The sequence below is a fragment of the Dermacentor variabilis genome, chromosome 9, assembly GCF_050947875.1.
Source record: "Dermacentor variabilis isolate Ectoservices chromosome 9, ASM5094787v1, whole genome shotgun sequence".
Lineage (NCBI taxonomy): Eukaryota > Metazoa > Arthropoda > Arachnida > Ixodida > Ixodidae > Dermacentor > Dermacentor variabilis.
In genome coordinates, this window is record NC_134576.1 from 150,996,052 (window position 1) to 151,016,423 (window position 20,372).

General features: G+C 48.8%; 1 protein-coding gene across 2 annotated transcripts in view; it reads left to right on the top strand.

Annotated features, from left to right (window-relative positions):
- Positions 1-20,372, top strand: part of LOC142557840 (bile acid-sensitive ion channel-like) — a 292,552-nt gene that overhangs the window by 81,168 nt on the left and 191,012 nt on the right. For both annotated transcript variants that reach the window (XM_075670040.1, XM_075670041.1), the window contains exon 9: positions 9,674-9,746. In XM_075670040.1, coding sequence (XP_075526155.1) covers positions 9,674-9,746 — 73 coding nt within the window. The remainder of the gene's footprint in view (positions 1-9,673; positions 9,747-20,372) is intronic.

A 20,372-nucleotide genomic window follows, 5' to 3' on the forward strand; every position in this document is an offset into this window, starting at 1 on the left:
CTGTGCCGACGCTCCTCATCCCAACAACACTGGCGATGTTACCAGGATTTTCCGGCGTGAGATCGAGGCCGCCTATCCGGCTGCGTTCGACTCCAGCCCCTCCAATGCACCTGCAGTCACTGTTTCCCTGATCCAGGCAGTTGTCCGCCAGGAGTTCGCCAACATGGGTATTCACACCATCTGCTCGGCCCATCGCCCTGATACCCACCCGCCTTCTTCGATTCCACCCCGTCCCGCACCTTCTTACCCACCACGTTTCCGCAACCCCTCTGAATGGCGCACTGCAGACGACAAGCCAATTTGTTTTCACTGCCATCGAATTGGGCACATTTCTCGGCACTGTCGCAGTCGCTGGAGTTCCCTGAGCCAGTCTACATATACTGCCTACTCTCGCCCCCCAGGTGGCCTTTCTCGTCCCTATGCTGCCCGCTCAGATAATGCCGCCACCGATTCTCCTGCGCCGAACCGCCCCTATTCTCGTTCGCCTTCGCCCCAACGACGACAATCTCGCTCCCCCCAGCCCCGTCGCTCCTATTCGCCGACTCCCTTCGGACGCCGCTCCCAGCCGGAAAACTAGACGATGCAGCGCCTCGAGGTGACGCTGCATTGCTCCCTACGCCGCCAACTCCTCTCCTGACGTTGCCCACTCATCTGAACCTTCTTGACGTGCAAGTCGACGGTGTTCCTGTATCTGCTCTCATAGACACTGGGGCGCATTTCCCGGTAATGAGCGCTGACCTTCGTAACCGGCTGAGGAAAATAATCACGCCCGCCACGACGCCTGTTGTCCGTGTCGCCGATGACGGAACAGCCCCTGTAATTGGTATGTGTGCCGCCCGCGTCTCCTTCGCCGATCGCTCCACTACCGTGCTATTCACAGTCATCGCTCACTGTCCCCACGACATCAACCTCGGCCTAAGCTTCCTCTCCGCACATTCTGCTCTCATCGATTGCTCCGCCAGTACTCTCCGCCTCGACCTGCCTGTTCTGGATCCCGCTGAACAACACCCTACTCGCCTCAGTTCCGTCGACTTCGTTCGCTTGCCACCTTCGGCACTGACTTACGTTGACTTCGTGTCATCCCCACCAGTGCCCGACGGTCACTACATCGCGGCTCCTATGCAAGACGTCCTCCTTACACACGGGATCACACTACCTCATACAGTTTTATCTATTACGGCGAATTGCGTCTGCCTGCCAGTGGTCAATTTTGGCTTGACGACACAAGTGCTGCCACGCGGGATGTCTCTGGCCCAGCTTTGCTCATTCGAGGATCACTCTGTAGCATCGATTTCAGTAGACGACAATTCAACCGATCCTCCTCTACCATCGCAGTCGGCAACTTGTGCCATCGCCAACTTACAGAAAATGATTGCACCCAACATGCCGTCCGAGCACGCTCGTGCGCTCTACCGCGTTCTGATTTCCTACCAAGATATTGTTGACTTTAACGATCGTCCTTTGACCCAAACAACAGCTGTTAAACGTCGCATTAACACCGGCGATGCCCCTCCTATTCATCGCCGCCCGTATTGAGTATCACCGGCTGAGCGTCGTTATTCACACCGAAGTTCGCAAAATGCTTGCCAAGAACAATATTGAACCGTCATGTAGTCCATGGGCGTCACCTGTTGTGCTGGTAAAAAATAAGGATGGCTCATGGCGCTTTTGCGTGGATTATCGGCACCTTAACAGGGTTACCAAAAAGGACGTGTATCCCCTACCTCGGATTGATGACGCCCTTGACTGCCTCCACGGTGCTCGCTATTTCTCCTCTATTGACCTTCGCTCCGGCTATTGTAAGATTGCCGTGGACGATCTCGACCGCGAGAAGACTGCCTTTGTAACACCCGACGGTCTTTATCATAAATTCAAGGTGATGCCGTTCAGCCTATGTAACGCTCCTGCCACTTTTGAACGCATGATGGACTCCCTTCTTCACGGTTTCAAATGGTCCACATGCCTGTGCTACTTGGACGACGTTATAGTATTCTCCCCAACATTCGCTACGCACCTCGAGCGCCTCTCAGCAGACCTGGACGTTTTTCGGCGAGCCGGTCTGCAACTCAACGCATCGAAGTGCCAATTCGGCCGTCGCCAGATTACCGTCCTTGGACATCTCGTTGACGCGAACGGAGTGCAACCGGACGGCACTCCGTACCTGGTAGCGAGACAGCCTGTCTCGCTACGCGGTAGACGAGCCTGACGACGCCGACAGTAGTACCGCCGACGGCATTTTCTCTGTGTCTGCCTTCGCTAACATCGCCGATGAGCAGTACCGAGACCTATCGCTGCGAGTACTCATCGAGCGTCTGCGCTCTACACCTACCGACGCATCCGTTCGCCGATATGTCCTCCAGGGCGGCATTCTGTACCGAAGGAACTTCCTCCCTGATGGCCCTGATCTTCTTCTTGTCGTGCCAAAACATCTACGACAGACTGTGCTCTTTGAGATGCATGACGCACCCACTGCAGGACATCTTGGGGTAACCCGCACGTACGACCGCGTCCGCCGCCGCTTCTATTGGCCTGGTCTCGCTCGCTCCGTCCGACGCTATGTTGCTGCCTGTGATCCCTGCCAGCGTCGGAGAACACCTCAGGTGCTACCTTCCGGTCATCTACAGCCGATCACCGTCCCTGTGGAACCGTTCTTTCGTGTTGGATTAGACCTCCTCGGTCCCTTTCCCACGTCATCCTCTGGGAACAAATGGGTAGCCGTCGCAACTGATTACGCCACCCGATACGCTATCACGCGGGCTCTCCCTACCAGTTGCGCCACTGACGTCGCGGACTTCCTCTTGCGTGACATTATCTTAGTGCATGGCGCCCCGCGACAGCTGCTTACTGACCGTGGTCGTAACTTCCTCTCGAAAGTTATAGCCGACATTGTGCGTTCCTGTTCTATTCAACACAAGCTGACTACCTCATACCATCCTCAAACCAATGGCCTGACAGAGCGGTTAAACCGTACTCTTACCGACATGCTGTCCAAGTACGTTTCGAAGGACCACCACGACTGGGACGTTGCCCTTCCTTACGTCACATTTGCTTATAATTCTTCCCGGCACGACACCGCCGGATTTTCTCCATTTTATCTACCCTACGGTCGCGAACCGACCTTGCCCCTTGACACGGTACTTCCTCCTGCTGCGACTTCAACAACCGAGTATGCGCGCGACGCCATCGCCCTCGCCGACCATGCACGCCAGTTTGCCCGTGCTCGACTGACGGACTCGCAAACCACGCAGCAGCGCCAGTACAACGCCCGCCACCGTGACGTACAGTTTTCGCCTGGTGCACTCGTACTCCTGTGGTCGCCCTCTCGTCACGTCGGACTTTCAGAAAAGCTCCTTTCGCGATACACAGGGCCCTACCGCGTGCTGCGCTAGGTGACGCCTGTGACGTACGAAATTGCTCCTGAGAGCTCAACCTCGTCATCTACTCTGGCATCTAGTGATGTCGTGCACGTCAGTAGGCTAAAGAGCTACTACACTGCTTCAGAGTCCAGCCTTTAGTCGCTCCGGGACGGCGCTTTTGCCGCCGGGGGTAGTGCTACGGTATAGTATTTCCAATGGCGAAGAGCCGAGCAGTAAGAAGACGCCGACGACGATTGGAAGCTAGCGCGGGCTGTTGCCTCTTGGCCAACTGCGGCGTATTGCCTTGTATATATACTTGTAAATAGCTTTTCGTCTGTCTTCCTACGTAACAATATTGTTCCAAGCTGTTCATTTGTTCTCGCAGTTCCACGACTTCCTGATCAGTCTTCACTGACTCAATCTTTTCAACTCTTTTCTTTAAAGCAACAATTTCAGTTGACTGAAACTTCATTTCTGCTAGTACTTGATCGTAGTGATATGAAAGATGCTGGACAGACTTCTCCATACTTTCCAGTTTCTTTCACCTGGAAAATGACATCTAGTCTGTTTAATGTCTGGCAATTCATAAAGCTTTTTGTTTATTTCTATTAGCATCTTTTCAGAGAACGACTGCACGTTCAGCACCTGCTTTGTTACTTTTTTTTTGGGGGGGGGGGGGGGGGGGGAGGGCCTCGAGCAGCCGAAATTACATGTTTGACATCTCCAGCTTTTTTAGCAATGTCTGCCATTGCCTTGTAGGTAGTCTTGTTCGTACCAGAACAGGCGCCCAAATGGTAACCATACACGCACTCTGAACAGACAAGGCACGAGCCATCTCTTAGATGCGATTGCTTACAAACCAGACATATATCGGAAACAGAACTAGCCATTGTACCCGTGAAGGAAAAGCATGCGGCACTGAAGCAGCAGTACAGACTCAAATACAGGCATACGCTGTTGTGCTTGTGCGATCAAAGTAAATCAGTAGTAGTATCACTGGAGAAACTCGGCAACAGTGGTATGTAACATAAATAAAAAATAAGTGTGAAAAGGTGAAAAAAACCAACCTGCATAATAACGGATTATTATTAGCTGCTTGAAGAAGGTCTCGTTGGTGCCACTGCCGCTAAGTGTGTGTAGATTCTACATCGGTAACACAGCCTTTTGTATCTTCTTGTCAGTGACGTATGGTCCGTGTTGACTTGAGGGCCAATGACAGTCCCTCTTGGCGCTGCAGTGCGGTGGTGGCCGTTTCCGAAGTTTCTGCATAATAACGGATTGTTATTAGCTGCTTGAAGAAGGTCTCGTTGGTGCCACTGCCGCGCAGTGTGAGACTTGACAGCTGTTGGGCGTTCAACGTTTCGCTGCCTCTTTCGGTCCTTTCGTATGTTGTCGGCATCTCCCGAGACGTGAAGGCTAGCTTGCTCATCGATTCTGTGCCCACGCGTGCAACTCGAGATGCGTTCACTTGTCACGATCTATTGCAATGGTCCCGCGCATCGCTTTTCCTTCGTTAGTTCAACCTTCTTTGTTTAGACTCATCCAGGGACCAGGAAAGGCATTCAGTTCGTAGCAAGCTGGTCTGTATGCTCCTAGAACGAGTTGCGGCCGGAGAAAGCGCCAGCTGCGTTCAACTTTTCTTTTTGCCTCATTACTCCTCCAGTGACGGCTTACCGCGACGCTGACAGATCGTCGAAACCATATACCCCTGATATGGGTTAAAAAGGTGGAAAGTAGGATCATGTGAAACAGCGCGCGGCACCAAAATCTGCAATAACCCGTAAACCCATAAGCAATATGAATGTCACCCGTTGCCTCGTCTGGTTTTTCCCTAATTGTACAGCACTTCTCGTGCAAATTGGCAACTGGAAACAAGACACGCAAGGAGTTGCGAAATTACGGAATATGCTAAGGAATAGAGTAGCGAAAATTAACAAATTTAACCGTTGTTTCTGAAAGTATTTATGGATCAACATATTTTCATTTAAAAAGGAAGTAGAGAAAACGCCGCCGGAAGTGGAGAATGATTTCGTGTGTTTTGAACCACGTTTTTACTGTTATCAGCCTAACCGCATGGCGTAGCCATTTCTCTGCTATGCTTATGTGAGTGTTTTCCTAACCTTCCGCGGTGGACCCACAACGTCTAGAACCGCAGCGTCCTGCGCTCTACGCGGTTGTACGGGACTGGCAGCAACGCAGCGTTACGCAACTTGCCAAATAACAATACGAGTCGTTTTAGCACTTAACTTGGTAGAGCAGTAAACGAGGGATCCAAATGAACTGTGATTTTCCCGCAAATATATATTTCTCTGTATTTCTTCCACAGCTAATTAAGAAAAACGCTACTAGAAAGCTTAATTTTGCGCTTTCGCTTGTGTACTTGTTCTCGGCAGTGTTCTTCCTGGGCTTCCTTGCTGCGCGAGAGAATTTAATGTAGTTTCTTGTTTGTCAAGCAAAATTAAGGAGAGGCCTAGCTCACAGGCGTGTACCTGTGAGGTACACCTTATTTCATTTCTATTTTGTCGGTTTACGCTTTTTGATGGCGAACGGTGGGCATTGTTCACATTTACACTAGTAAAGGTACCCCCCCCCATCATTTCCGTAACCTGGGGTTTCCCCCCCCCCCCCGAAAAAATATCCTGGGAACGTGCCTGTTGCTAAGCATGATAATCTTAAAACACGTTTGAAAAGACTAGTTTAAATGTGTGTACATGAAGAAGCAGTTAACTTGATCCATTCGCAACAGTTCACAGACTCGAAGACGCGCCGTTCTTCCATATCACAGTTTGATCATGGGTGCCGAGTTCGTCGTCGAGCGCTCACTGGAAACAAGGCGTTCCGAACGTACACGCGATGGGATCAAGCCCTTTCTGTTAATGCAGACGGCAATACAAAGCGAACGCTTCTCTGCTATCGCAGCGGCGGTGTCCACGAAGTTGCCGCGGCTGAAGATGCACTTGACGCTTGCCTCTGAAAGTTATTTTTGCAGCTGGCAAGCGCTGGCGTAGTTGGGCGGTAGAGTAGCTGACTCCTGCGAAGCGGGTCCGGGTTCGATCCCGGCGGGAACAGGGAATTTTACAGCGAAGCTGTTTACCTTTACCGTCCAAGGAAATTTTCGTGTCGTAAACGAAAAAAAAGATCTCCCCGTACGGGGGCCGACGCCGAAGATAGTGCAATACCGGCCCGACCCGCGGCGGAGGTAAAGCAGACGTTGAGCACTCCTCGTACGGGGGCCGATTCCGAAATTAGTGCAATACCGGCCCGACCCGCGGCGGAGGTAAAGCAGACGTTGAGCACTCTCCATAAGGGGGCCGATAAGAAGATAGCGCAATACCGGCCCGACCCGCAGGTAAAGCAGGCGTTGAGCACTCCCCATATAGCTTTCATTGATTACGAGAAACCGTTTGATTCAATCGAAACCTCAGCAGTCATTGAGGCATTGCGGAATCAGGGTGTAGACGAGCCGTATGTAAAACTACTGAAAGATATCTATAGCGGCTCCACAGCCACCGTAGTCCTCCATAAAGAAAGCAACAAAATCCCAATAAAGAAAGGCGTCAGGCAGGGAGATACTATCTTTCCAATGCTCTTCACAGCGTGTTTACAGGAGGTATTCAGAGACCTGGATTGGGAAGAATTGTGGATAAGAGTTAATGGAGAATACCTTAGTAACTTGCGATTCGTGGATGATATTGCTTTGCTTAGTAACTCAGGGGACCAACTGCAATGCATGCTCACTGACCTGGAGAGGCAAAGCCGAAGGGTGGGTCTTAAAATTAATCTGCAGAAAACTAAAGTAATGTTTAACAGTCTCGGAAGAGAACAGCAGTTTACGATAGGTAGTGAGGCACTGGAAGTGGTAAGGGAATACATCTACTTAGGACAGATAGTGACTGCGGATCCGGATCATGAGATTGAAATAATCAGAAGAATAAGAATGGGCTGGGGTGCGTTTGGCAGGCATTATCAGATTATGAACAGCAGGTTGCCATTATGCCTCAAGAGAAAAGTTTATAACAGCTGTATATTACCAGTACTCACGTACGGGGCAGAAACCTGGAGGCTTACGAAAAGGGTTCTACTTAAATTGAGGACGACGCAACGAGCTATGGAAAGAAGAATGATATGTGTAACGTTAAGGGATAAGAAAAGAGCAGATTGGGTGAGGGAACAAACGCGAGTTAATGATATCTTAGTTGAAATCAAGAAAAAGAAATGGGCATGGGCAGGACACGTAATGAGGAGGGAAGATAACCGATGGTCATTAAGAGTTACGGAATGGATTCCAAGGGAAGCGAAGCGTAGCAGAGGGCGGCAGAAAGTTAGGTGGACGGATGAGATTAAGAAGTTTTCAGGGACAACATGGCCACAATTAGTACATGACCGGGGTAGTTGGAGAATTATGGGAGAGGCCTTCGCCCTGCAGTGGGCGTAATCAGGATGATGATGATGCTGCTGCTGATGATGATGATCACTCCCCACACGGGGGCCGATAGTAAGGTAGTGCAATACCGGCCCGACCCACAGGTAAAGCAGGCGTTGAGCACTCCCCATACGGGGGCCGATTCCGAAGATAGTGCAATACCGGCCCGACCCGCGGTGAAGGTGCAGCTCGCCATTAAGGGGCCCACATACACAGCTTCGCTGGTCATCTTTCACAGAGTTGAAGGGCACTGAGATTTTTTCTCTCATTTTCCGGTGATAGCTGCGACGGACACCGGCGGCAGACACCATCGCCAACCGAAACGACTATTAGAATGAGCATAAACAGCTCGCGCTGTGAAACGATCTACGTAAGTGGCAAATACGAGCCGTACTGACTGTCACCTGCGTTCGAGGCTGCTGCGAGTGGAAATCGACGCATCTAATTAGTGATGTTGTGAGTAACGCACTACTCTTAAAACCGCAAACGCAGAGCAGTACACGCGCTAAACACGCTAACTTGTAGCCCATATTAATAGTGACGTTATGAGTCCGACAACAGCCCCACGCTGCCTCCTGGGCTTGTTGGCCCCGTTCTCGACAGGTGAAGACACTTGGGGCGCTACAACTTAAAGCTATTCCAAACATATTTATTATAGTTTTGCAATCAGCCCTCCGCGATTAGTGAAAAACTTTTTTGGACCACACCCACTTCACCTGTCTGTCCCGCGAAGTCGCGAAAACCGCGATAGCTCCCCATCTGATATGATGTGTACACGCTGATTATGCATGATTTGACCGAACAAATGAAATATAGTTATTTCTGATTCGACGCCTTTTCGCCGTTAGCCCTCGGCTATTGGTCAAAAGTTTTCGGGCTGCGCCCACTTCACCTGCCTGTCACGCGACGTCACAAAACCGCAAAAACTGACCGCGTCAAAGGCGCATTAATATGCCGAACAAAACTGAATCTCCTTCTGAATAGCCCAGGCTGCCCCATTGCGAAAGGAATAAAAGATGGCTGCCGCCGATTGCTGAGGCACTGGCTACTCGCACCTGCCGGAGAGCATGGGTTTATTTACGTACAATAAATCTTTTTACGTGGCCGTGTAACGTTTTCGAGCACTTTGGCAACGTTTACGACCTCGTTCTGCCAACTTTTCTTTGCTGAGGATCTCTTTTAGTGTCATTCTTAAGCCTCCGTTGAATGTCGCCGCAATTTTCGACCAGCCACCGCCAGCTAAGTAAGGAAAAATGGACCAATTGCAGAAGCCGGCACCACCCTCTTCATCCGGTTATCGATTCTCAGTACAGTGGCTCAGCCCCATCGAATCCCTCTCCACTTGAGCATGCTCTTCGCTTCTTGTCAGCCAATTAGATAAGACAAGCCGCTCAATTTAGACAATGTTATTCGTTTTTCAAGCAAACGAAAGCGACCTCCTATGAACAAGGAGAGCGTTTTATTGGTCTGTTCAGAAAAACCTGCGGGTGACCGCCCGATGCTTTTTCTGTGGTTACGCAAATTTGTTGTCAATAGATTGGAATAATAACATATTGGAATAGTTTTATGTTATATGGCCCTTGGTTACGAACAGAAGCAGATAATTGCTCCTATGCGGTTTGCAGCTTCAGACGTCAGTCACTCAGGCCTGGGAACAACGTTCTTTGCGAAAATTTGCACGCCGAACAAGTTCAAAACAGCAACAATAGAGAACTTGCAAGCAAAACTTCAGCAGCAAATTTTGCGCGATCCTACCTGATTTATAGCACCGAGAAACCCTCTGTCTCGCAGCTGTCTCTTTGTCAACAGTAACATCTGCCTTTCTTCTCATGCACTCCATTCTTTTAGAACGAGACTTTGTCACATACTGAGTGCAGCATCTCCTCTTCCACAGTGACACGGTGCTGGGTCAAAGTCTTGGACGAAACTGACCGCTGCCAGAAGAAGTTCTGTCGAAGAGCGTGCCTGTGAGTTTCTGGGTTTTTCATGCTAGCGTAGAGGCCTGTACAGAGCATGTTTCTTCATTCGATATATTCAATGTTAGGTTCTTCTTTTCTCAATATAGGTCGTGCAACAACAATGCCACGTGAATAGCACAAACATAAGTAATGGCTGGCGCCGGCACCTTCGCACTAACGGTGACGCTTAGCGCTGGTACGTGTGCTTAAATGGCTTACGCTACGAACACACTGTGGCACTTGAGCAATGCTGCACGTGTACCAGTTGCATTGTAACTTGCTAGCCATGTCGCTATTCCAACCGCCATATTAGAAGAAGTAAAGGGACCGAGCACTCAAGACGGTCACTGGACTTGAACTTATTTTCCAATCAAGAAACTTAGCGCACGAGATTTACGAGCACGGCTCAAAAGCACAAGTTCTCACGAGCGCCTGCCATGCATCGCCCAAATGACGTAATCAGTTTTCTTGTAGCCTCAAGTACACAAACAGGTCAGAGTATTTGTGGCACGTGTCAAAGATGATCGATAATGACATATTTTCCCCCCTTCTTGTCGCTGTTTCCAAAGCACAAACTTGTTAAGTTTGAGTTCAAGCGACCGTCCTGTGAGCTGTACACATTGACTCGTTCGTTCAGCGTGCTGGCGTCTACTACACACGGCAGAAGCGTAGGCATTTTGGATGCTTGGTGCATGACTTGTGCAGATACAGCACAAAATGATGAGACGTGAGAAAGGAACAGACAACGGCAGTCTCCTGTATTGTTATTTTGCGCTGTTTCCGCTCAAGTCTTCCACGATTTCATTAAGAATATCGTCTATTGTCAGTGAGAGCCGAACAAGTCAGTACATGTTCTACTTGCAGAAACGCCTCGCACCTGCCCTTCACCTATGAAAGAGCCGGAGAGCTGGATTCCGCTCACAGCACAATGACTGCTCTGTTAACCTAAATGCTATATACGCTAGTATTCAAGCTATTAAACTGGGAAGGTTTAGGAGTAAGCACTCTGAAAACAGTTGCACCCTTTAGGGTGTATATTTGCCACAACAATAATCGTCATCTGTCTTACCAGCATTTCCTTTCTTTAATGCTGCGAGCCCTCTGCTTCCAAGCCACGAATGACATGTGCGTTGTCAGCATGACAGAGCATTCTCTACAGGAAGGTAACGAGCGCAGCGTTTTCAAGAAAGGAAATGCGGGCAAGACAGATGACAATTGTTGTTGTGTGGCAAATATACACCACAAGGGGTGTAAACTTTTCTTAGAGTGAGGATTGACAGCGAATACCTCAGCAACCTTCGGTTTGCCGATGACATCGTTCTGTACAACAACAATGCAGACGAGTTACAACAAATGACTGAGGAGCTTAACGGAGAGAGTGCAAGAGTGGGGTTGAAAATTAATGTGAAGACAAAGATAATTATGAATAACCGGGCAAGGGAACAAGAGTTCAGGATCGCCAGCCGGCCTCTAGAATCTGTGAAGGAGTACGTTTACCTAGGTCAGCTAATCACGGGGAACCCTGACCATGGGAAGGAAAATCATAGAAGCATAAAAATGGGTTGTATCGCATACGGCAGACATTGCCAGCTCCTGACTGGAAGCTTACCATTATCATTGAAAAGGAAGGTGTACAATCAGTGCATTTTACCAATGCTGACATATGGGGCAGAGACTTGGAGACTGACAGAGAAGCTTGAGAACAAGTTAAGGACCGCGCAAAGAGCGATGGAACAAATAATGCTAGGCATAACTTTAAGAAACAGAGAGAGAGCGCGCTTTGGACCATAGAGAAAACGGTTATAGACGATATTCTAATTGACATTAAGAGTAATAAATGGCGTAGATTAGATAACCGTTATACCATTATGGTGAGACAATGGTACCAAGCGAAGGGAAGCGCAGTAGAGGACGGCAGAAGACTAGCTGGTGGACGAAATTAGGAAATTTGCGGGGGTAGTTGGAATCGGTTGGCGCATGACAGGGGTAATTGGAGATCGCCGGGAGAGGCCTTCGTCCTGCAGTGGACATAAATTAGGATGATGATGATCGTGACGAAGTAGAAGAAGAAGATGATGATGATTATGGTGATATACGCTTATTGGGAAATAAAAGCTCATTGTTTCGAGCTAAATAATTACCTCTGGGTGAGCTCTGATATTTGGTTCACCCATATAATTTGCCAAGGCGCTAAGGTTTCATTTTAAAACAGATCTCTGCGGAGAAAACTGCGGTTTTAAACACGCAAAACCCCTTGACGTTACGGAAATAAGCGAACTTAATTGGCTGGCGCATCTACGCAAATAGTGTTTGAGTTGAGCATCGTACATATAACCATTCTATTCTTAGGTTATCTTTATTTATTTATTTATTTATTTATTTATTTATTTATTTATTTATTTTACATTACCACAGGCCCTCGTCGGGCCCATGCAGGAGTTACAACATGGAATACAGTACAAAAGAAAGAAGAAAGTGAAACTAGTGTGTCCAAAACAAAGAGCATTAGCACACACAAAAATGAACATACTCAATAGATATATACACTCTGTTTAAATGAGCGGTCCAGGAAGCAGGAGAAACAGCGTTTACAATAAGAATGCATCTACAGAGGCTGCATATGAAATACAGGTAATATCACCATTCGAATTCCAGATTCTCAGTACTGTGAATAAATGCGTTGGCAGATGGGCAATTTACGGCTCTAGAGGGTAGTATGTTCCAAAGGGAAATGGCGTGTGGGAATAAAGAGTACTTGTGAGTGTTGTTATGGCTGGGATGGTGTCGTATTGATTTATTATGGTTGGTTCGGGCAGAAAGTCTGAATGGCGCTTGAATGTATGTTGTTTGTGGTATTCGATAGGAGCCGTGATAAGGCGAGTATAGAAATTTTAATCTGGAAATCATTCTACGTTGAGCCAGTGATTGAACGTTAGCCTTGACGCGCAGGTTCGTAATGCTCGTTTGACGTGAATATTGTGAATATATAAATCTCAATGCTAAGTTCTGTATGCGTTCTCGGGTAAATACTTCCGGTGCGGGGTCCAAATAACGCCAGCATACTCTAAAGCGGGTCTAATGAGAGTTCTGTATGCATTTAATTTAACACTAGTAGGTGTGTTTCTAAGTTTTCTTGTCAAGAAATGTAGTTTACCCATGGCCTTGTCATATATGTTGTTTTTATGAGTTTCCCAATTTAATTTCGTTGTAAAAGTGACCCCGAGATATGTGACCTCCTCGTATTTTCTTAGTGGCATATTGTTTATTGTGTATGTAAACTGAAGCACATTTTTCTTGTGTGTGAAGGAGATACTGGTAGCTTTTGATGCATTCAGTTTCATACCCCAAATGTTGCACCAATTTTGCATTGCAGCTAACGAATCATTTAGTTTTACCTGACCCTCTCTGGCATTCACTGTTGTGTACACTACGCAATCATCGGCGAATAGGCGCATTTGAATAGGTTATAATAATGAAGACTATAAAGACTATAATCGTCAAATTAAGCGCTATACCTAGTGCGTATTAGTGGATTTCAAACATGGCCCCCACCTTACCAACTTTTCCAAGCATTTAATGTTTACCGGAAGTGAAATCATTCGTGGAAATGGCTCTTGGAGTCAGCTCTCAAAGGCCACGCTTACGTATGGTTATTGAATAAACTTTTAGGCAACGCTCATTTTGTTTTCCTATATTATGAACAATAGCTTAAACGTTCAGTTTCTGTAAATGATATTGCTCCGCCGCGGGTAGTTTAACTTCGCCGACACTCGGTCTGTGAATAAGTCACAGCTGTGGAAAAGTCCCTTGTATGCGATGTCACGTTTGCTACGCTGCGTCACGTTCTCGCCTTCGCCATTTCGACCCGACAGCTGCAACTGAAGTACATGCAAACAGACGCCAGCGGTCCTTGAGCAACGAAAGCCTGGCTACTCCGAATACGTCTTCGCGTATGAGAGTCACATGCTGACGAAAGCAGAAGCCAGTTACATCGTGACGGAAAAATTCCAAGTTCCGCCCGAAAGGCGAAGCACCGATTACAATAGCTAATTGGTAGACAGCTGTACAAAGTAAGGATAGTATAGTTATCGGCCTTGTAAACTTGTGAACATTCGCTTGCAAACTAAATTAACAATGATAGAATGGGTAAGCGTGACTCAACTAGGACGTAGAAAGAAACAGACACACAGAGACCGCGCTGTAGTTGCGTGTCTTTCTTTCTACGTCCTTGTTCAGTCGCGCTTACCCATTCTATCGTAGACACAAACCAACTAGCCCATCAAGGTATTTTAACTAAATTAACCAGCACGGTGTCACGCGCGCACAGGTAAACATGAATACATCTCGCTCGATGACAGCGGAAACTGTCTGCGAAAACGCTAGGGATAGGAATCGCGGCAGCCAATTGACTTCTGTGCATCTGTCGCTTCAACGCGAACGAAACATCGAAAGCACTGCGCATACGAAGCTACCGGTGCTACACGCACTCTGCAAACATCACAGATCGCTTTGAGGAAGAAGCCCGAGCGGGCGCGCACTGCAGGCATGTCGGAGACCGCTTTCAAGACACGAGCGCCGGCAACGCGTCCCTACGGCGTCCGCCGTTCGCGTGGCCACCGCGCCTGTGTCCACTTTGCACGGAGCGGCGGGCAAGGCGGAGGACATCGAGACAGAAGAACGCCCCTCCTCCTCGCCACAGCAGAGGGCGCGCACCCGGGCCGCGTTCCTCGCACGCGAGATTGAACCGCGTTCGCCGGCTCCCCGCGCACGCTTTCACTCACACGGATCCTCACGGCGAACGCGACGGCGCCTGGAGTGTCCACAGAGCATCGCTATCGCAATAAAAGTGCGTTATGGTACGGGCGCTTGGCAAGTTCCGCCCATAATTATACGGCCACCCATTCGACCTAGTAACGGATCACCATGCGCTTTGTCGGCTGGTCATGTTAAAAGATCCCTCTGGTCGCCTAGCTCGCTGGGCCCTCCGAATCCAAGAATACGGTATTCGCGTCGTCAACCGCTGCGGACAGAAGCACTCTAACGCAGACGCCCTGTCCCGTTCACATCTACCTCCAGACTCGGCCTGGGGACACACGCCATCTCTCGACCTTGACTACATTGGTACCGAACAACACCGTGACCTATGGATCGCTTCTCTATTCTGGACATCGACCGTCCCGGTATCCCTCCGACGTCAAGCTGTTCGTTTCGCCGTTCGCTGCTACACCGACGCAACTGCGCTCCCGAACGCTTAAGGTCCTAAACGTGTGCCTCTTTTCACGACGATCCGCAATGTGGCCACGCCGGAGTACTCAAGACGCACGAATGTATTCGCCATCGCTTCTACCGGCACGGAATGTACACTTTCGTACCAAAGTTTGTTCACTGCTGTCCTGATTGTCAACGTGGCAAATCACCACCTTTACGCGCGTCGGGTGCCTTGCAGCCTCTTGCGTGCCCTGCCAAACCCTTCGAACGCCAGCGTTCACTTCGACGGCCCTCTCCCAATGACACCGGAAGGGTGCATCGCAGTTGCTGTGTACTATTTGACACGATAAACTGCTCCTCTACTGAATGCTACAACCCCTTTCGTATTACATCGCTTCATTCTTCGACATGGCACACCTCGCGAACCCCTTAGTGATAAAGGTCGCTAACAGACTAATAAACGCTAATAAACGCTAACATAATCCTAATCCATGAGAAAGGGGACGCCAATGACTTGAAAAATTATAGACCGATCAGCTTACTGTCCGTTAGCTACAAAGTATTTACTAAGGTAATCGCAAGTAGAATCAGGAACACCTTAGACTTCTGTCAACCAAAGGACCAGGCAGGATTCCGTAAAGGCTACTCAACAGTAGACCATATTCACACTATCAATCAGGTGTTAGAGAGATATGCGGAATATAACCAACTCTTATATATAGCTTTCATTGATTACGAGAAAGCGTTTGATTCAGTCGAAACCTCAGCAATCTCGGAGGCATTACGGAATCAGGGTGTAGACGAGCACTATGTAGAAATACTGATACATATGTATAGCGGCTCCACAGCCACCGTAGTCCTCCATAAAGAAAGCAACAAAATCCCAATAAAGAAAGGCGTCAGGCAGGGAGATACGATCTCTCCAATGCTATTCACACCGTGTTTACAGGAGGTATTCAGAGACCTGGATTGGGAAAAATTGGGGATAAGAGTTAATGGAGAATACTTTAGCAACTTGCGATTCGCTGATGATATTGCCTTGCTTAGTAACTCAGGGAACCAACTGCAATGCATGCTCACTGACCTGGAGAGGCAAAGCAGAAGGGTGGGTCTAAAAATTAATCTGCAGAAAACTAATCTTTAACAGTCTCGGTAGAGAACAGCAGTTTACGATAGGTAGCCAGGCACTGGAAGCGGTAAGGGAATACATCTACTTAGGGCAGGTAGTGACCGCGAATCCAGATCATGAGACTGAAATAATCAGAAGAATAAGAATGGGCTGGGGTGCGTTTGGCAGGCATTCTCAGATCATGAACAGCAGGTTGCCATTATCCCTCATAAGAAAAGTGCACAACCAGCTGTGTCTTACCAGTACTCACGTACGGGGCAGAAACATGGAGGCTATATATATATATATATATACATATGGTTTAGAGTGCTTGCTCTGATGTGGCAGAACCACCTGCCTAAAGGTTAGTAAAGTCGTCTGCCATACGTTTGCCTGATATCGTGTGCTTCTGCGAAGACCTAATATTTTTTAAAGTTTGACTGTGGCAGACAGCACCATTGTACTTCATGAGCTGGTCTACTCGGAGAGGCAGACATGCACAAAAAATTGAAATGCATAATCGACTAATTAACAGACAACTACTACTTCAGTTTCTACCTAATTAACTTATGGCCCATATTGCAATTTACAAATTCTAGCGGTGGAGTTCGCAAGGCCGATCCACTTGGAATGAAGTCACCGGATGGCACGAGTTTCGAGATGTTAATTCCAGAACCTTGAGGAGAAAAACACTGGCGTTCCAGTTACTTTCTCAACAAAACGTCGTTTTATGCACAATCTGGCAAGCATCAATTCCTTTTAGTGGCAATGGCTCTGTCGTAAAGTTAAGATACGATCATGCGCTCATTGACAAGGTTCGTTATAACTGGGCTGACAGTTCAATCACATTAGTAAAAGTACCTAATCAACCATTACCGTGCGAGCCTGTATCTTCGACTCCCGGCTCATCCAGTAACTGACATCGTTCCGGCCAATTCGATAACCTCGTCATTTTGAACATTACCACTCGCAGTATTGTTAAAGAACTTCCAGACTTACTGTCTCTTATTTCTGTCTACTCCCCTCGTGTTATAGGCATCACTGAGTCATGGCTACATAGTGATATTTATGACTGAGTTTACACCACCCGGTTTCACTGCCGTGCGCTCAGACAGGATCCATCGCACTGGCGGCGGCGTCGTACTGCTTATCCGCTCGGATCGTCATTTTTCAGTTTTTCCCTTGGCTCCGGATACAGGAACCGTGTGGTGTAAAATTCTCTTGAATAATTAGTGTATTGTAATAAGCGTTATATATCGTCCGCCCGGTTCTTTCCTTGATGGCCTGCATGCTATTGCAAAGTCCATGTGCTTGACTAGCATTGTTTCATCGCAATTTATCTGCATGGGTCATTTCAATGCTCCTGGAATTCACTGGCAGGTCGTGATGTAGCAATTTGTAATGAATTAATAAACATTTCTTTGTCCTTTGGGCTCACTCAAATTGTTTATAGTGCAACTAGCTTAAATTCCATCCTCGACTTGGTTTTCTTAAGCGCAGATCTAAGGAAAAATTACTTCTCTTGCGAAGTAATTAACGGACTCTCAGATCATAAAGGTTTTTTGTTATCGCTCTGTTGTCCAACCTCCAAGTCACCCTATACGTTTACTAACTTCCCTGACGGCAATTCCATTACTGCGGACGGCCATTCCATTACAGATCTCTTAGCTCACCATTTCGATACGTTTTGCTCTATCAGACACACAGGATGTAAATTGTCTTGGTAATTACTTTGAGGATCTTGTCAAGCCATGTGTTGAAGGATTTGTGCCCATTAATGCTGCCTCGCGACAGCTTGCATTTATCTCGTCGTGTGCGTAGGCTTAGGCTTTCTAAACGGCCCCGTAACCCTGGACAGGTCTCACCAGGCAAAAGAATGAACTTAATTTGAAAGTGCAAACGGCCAAAGATTTTTTTTTGTTTCGCGTTCAGCAGCCTCATCTGTTAAGAACTAACCCTCGTAAATTTTGTTCTTCTATTTTACCTCGCGATGCTTCACCCACTTCCGTCAAAATTGATAATGACGTCATCAGTGATCCGTCAGTAATATCGGATGCTTTCAACAAGTATTTTAAATCCGTTTTTGTAGCCGACAACTTCATTCCTTCTCTCACCAATATAGTTTGTTCTGAAGGATACCTACAAAGAAAGGGGTCAGACAGGGCGACACAATCTCTCCAATGCTATTCCCTGCGTGCTTGGAAGAAGTAGTCAAGCTATTAAACTGGGAAGGCTTAGGAGTAAAGATCGCCGGCGAATATCTCAGCAACCCTCGGTTTGCCGATGGCATTGTTCTATTCAGCAACAATGCTGACGAGTTACAACAAATGAATAAGTACCTTAGCAGGGAGAGTGTAAGCATGGAGTTGAAGATTAATATGTAGAAAACAAAGATAATGATGAACAAACGGGCAAGGGAACAAGAGTGCAGGATCGCCAGTCAGCCTCTAGAGTCTGTGAACGAGTACGTTTACCTAGGTCAATTAATCACAGGGAACCCTGATCATGAGAAGGAAATTCACAGAAGAATAAAAATGGGTTGGATCTCATACTTGCAGACATTGCCAGCTCCTGACTGTAAGCTTACCATTATCATTACCATTATCATTACCATTATCATTACCCAAAGGAGCGGGCAGGAAAAGAAGGAATATGGAACTCAAGTATGAGCGTCCCAAGATCACGGTCAAGACGGCGGGAGGACAAGTAATACTTGAGGTCGAGAAGATTCGAGTGCTCGGGCTGCTCATCCAGCGAAACAGAGTCAACGGTGAAACAGTCAACAAGCTCGCGGGCAAGGCGGCCGCGGCAATGAGACTCATCAAGAGGATGTCCAACAGAAGAGCGGGGATGAAGGAGGAGAGCCTGACTAGGCTCGTTCAATCCTTCGCAGTTAGCCACATAACGTACGTGGCCGCCTTCCACAACTGGAGGCCAAGCGAACGTAACAAGATAGACGCCACCATACGCAAGGCTTATAAGGCGGCACTAGGTTTCCTCGGGAGCACGAGCGCCGAAAAATTCATGGCGCTGGGAGTCCACAACACGCTGGACGAAATAGCCGCAGCACAGAGAACGGCGCGACTCGAGCGTCTCTCTGAAACGAGAACCGGAAGACAGATACTGCGGGACCTTGGCCTCGAGCCGAGCGAAGGCAAGCAACAGAAAGACGTACCTATACCGGATAGCTTCAACAGAAAGCTCAGGGTCTGCCCGATCCCGAGGAACGTGAACCTCGAGCACAACAAGGAGCGGAGGTTGGCGAGGGCCAGGGCTCTCGTGGACCTCCACGCCAGGGAAGAAGGCGCCGTCTGGACGCGGCAGAGTATCGAAAGAGCAGCGACGCATACGCGGCGGTGGTTGTCGGGGCATCGACGGGTGCAACGAAGACCGCGGCGAGCGTCCGGACTCGAGAAGTGAACCGGGCGGAGGAGGTGGCCATCGCCTTGGCCGTCTCCGACCCCGGATGCACTACAGTGTTGTGTGACTCTAGAACGGCAGTGGAGAACTACGCCAAGGTTAGGGTATGTAGTGAGGCCGCGCGCATACTGCGCAAGGCCGAAGACATCGGACGCGAAAGTGCTGTCATGATCAAGTGGTTTCCGGCCAACATGGGCAGTGTTGCAAATGGGTCGCAAGCCCCAAGGGTAGCGTTGGCCTGGCGGCCTGGGGCACAGCTGGAAGCATCCGAAGGTCCTGGCAAAGGATGAGTCGACTGCTAACAGAACAACTTGTTTATTCTAGTATCGTAAAAGAGCGGCCGGTCAGGTCAACCGAAGTGGAGAAACGGGAGACCACGTTAGTCGACTGAAGAAATCGAAGCTTCTCTCTTGGCGTCCGGGGGCAGCTGCTTTTATACTCTCGGAGTCGAGGGCAAGAAGGAACGCCTCCATAGAGGCGCGCGTGACGGCGGCGCACGGACACGTTGTGACAAGAAGTGACGTATCCGCCGGGCCGGCGCCGATCAGACCTTCTCGCTTCACAGTTGGCGAGCTCCTCTCCCCGGCTGCCGCGCTTTGACAAGCGTGGGCACCAACACGCACACGCACACGCACACGCACACACACACACACACACGAAGACACGTGGCATTGAAACATGCCTGGACGCGCTTGGTAGGAGGCGTTGGGGCAGCGCTGAACTGGCCAAAATGTCCGCCGCTGTAAACAAAGCCCGGCGTCCGTTGCATCCGCGCCGGCATTACCGCACGTCGGAGGCGAAACGTAAAAGCAGTGACGTGTCGGAACGCGGGAACGTGAACCACAACGAGACGGCCAACTCGGCCGCGCGAGGACTAACCAACCGCGCAGCTGCAAGCC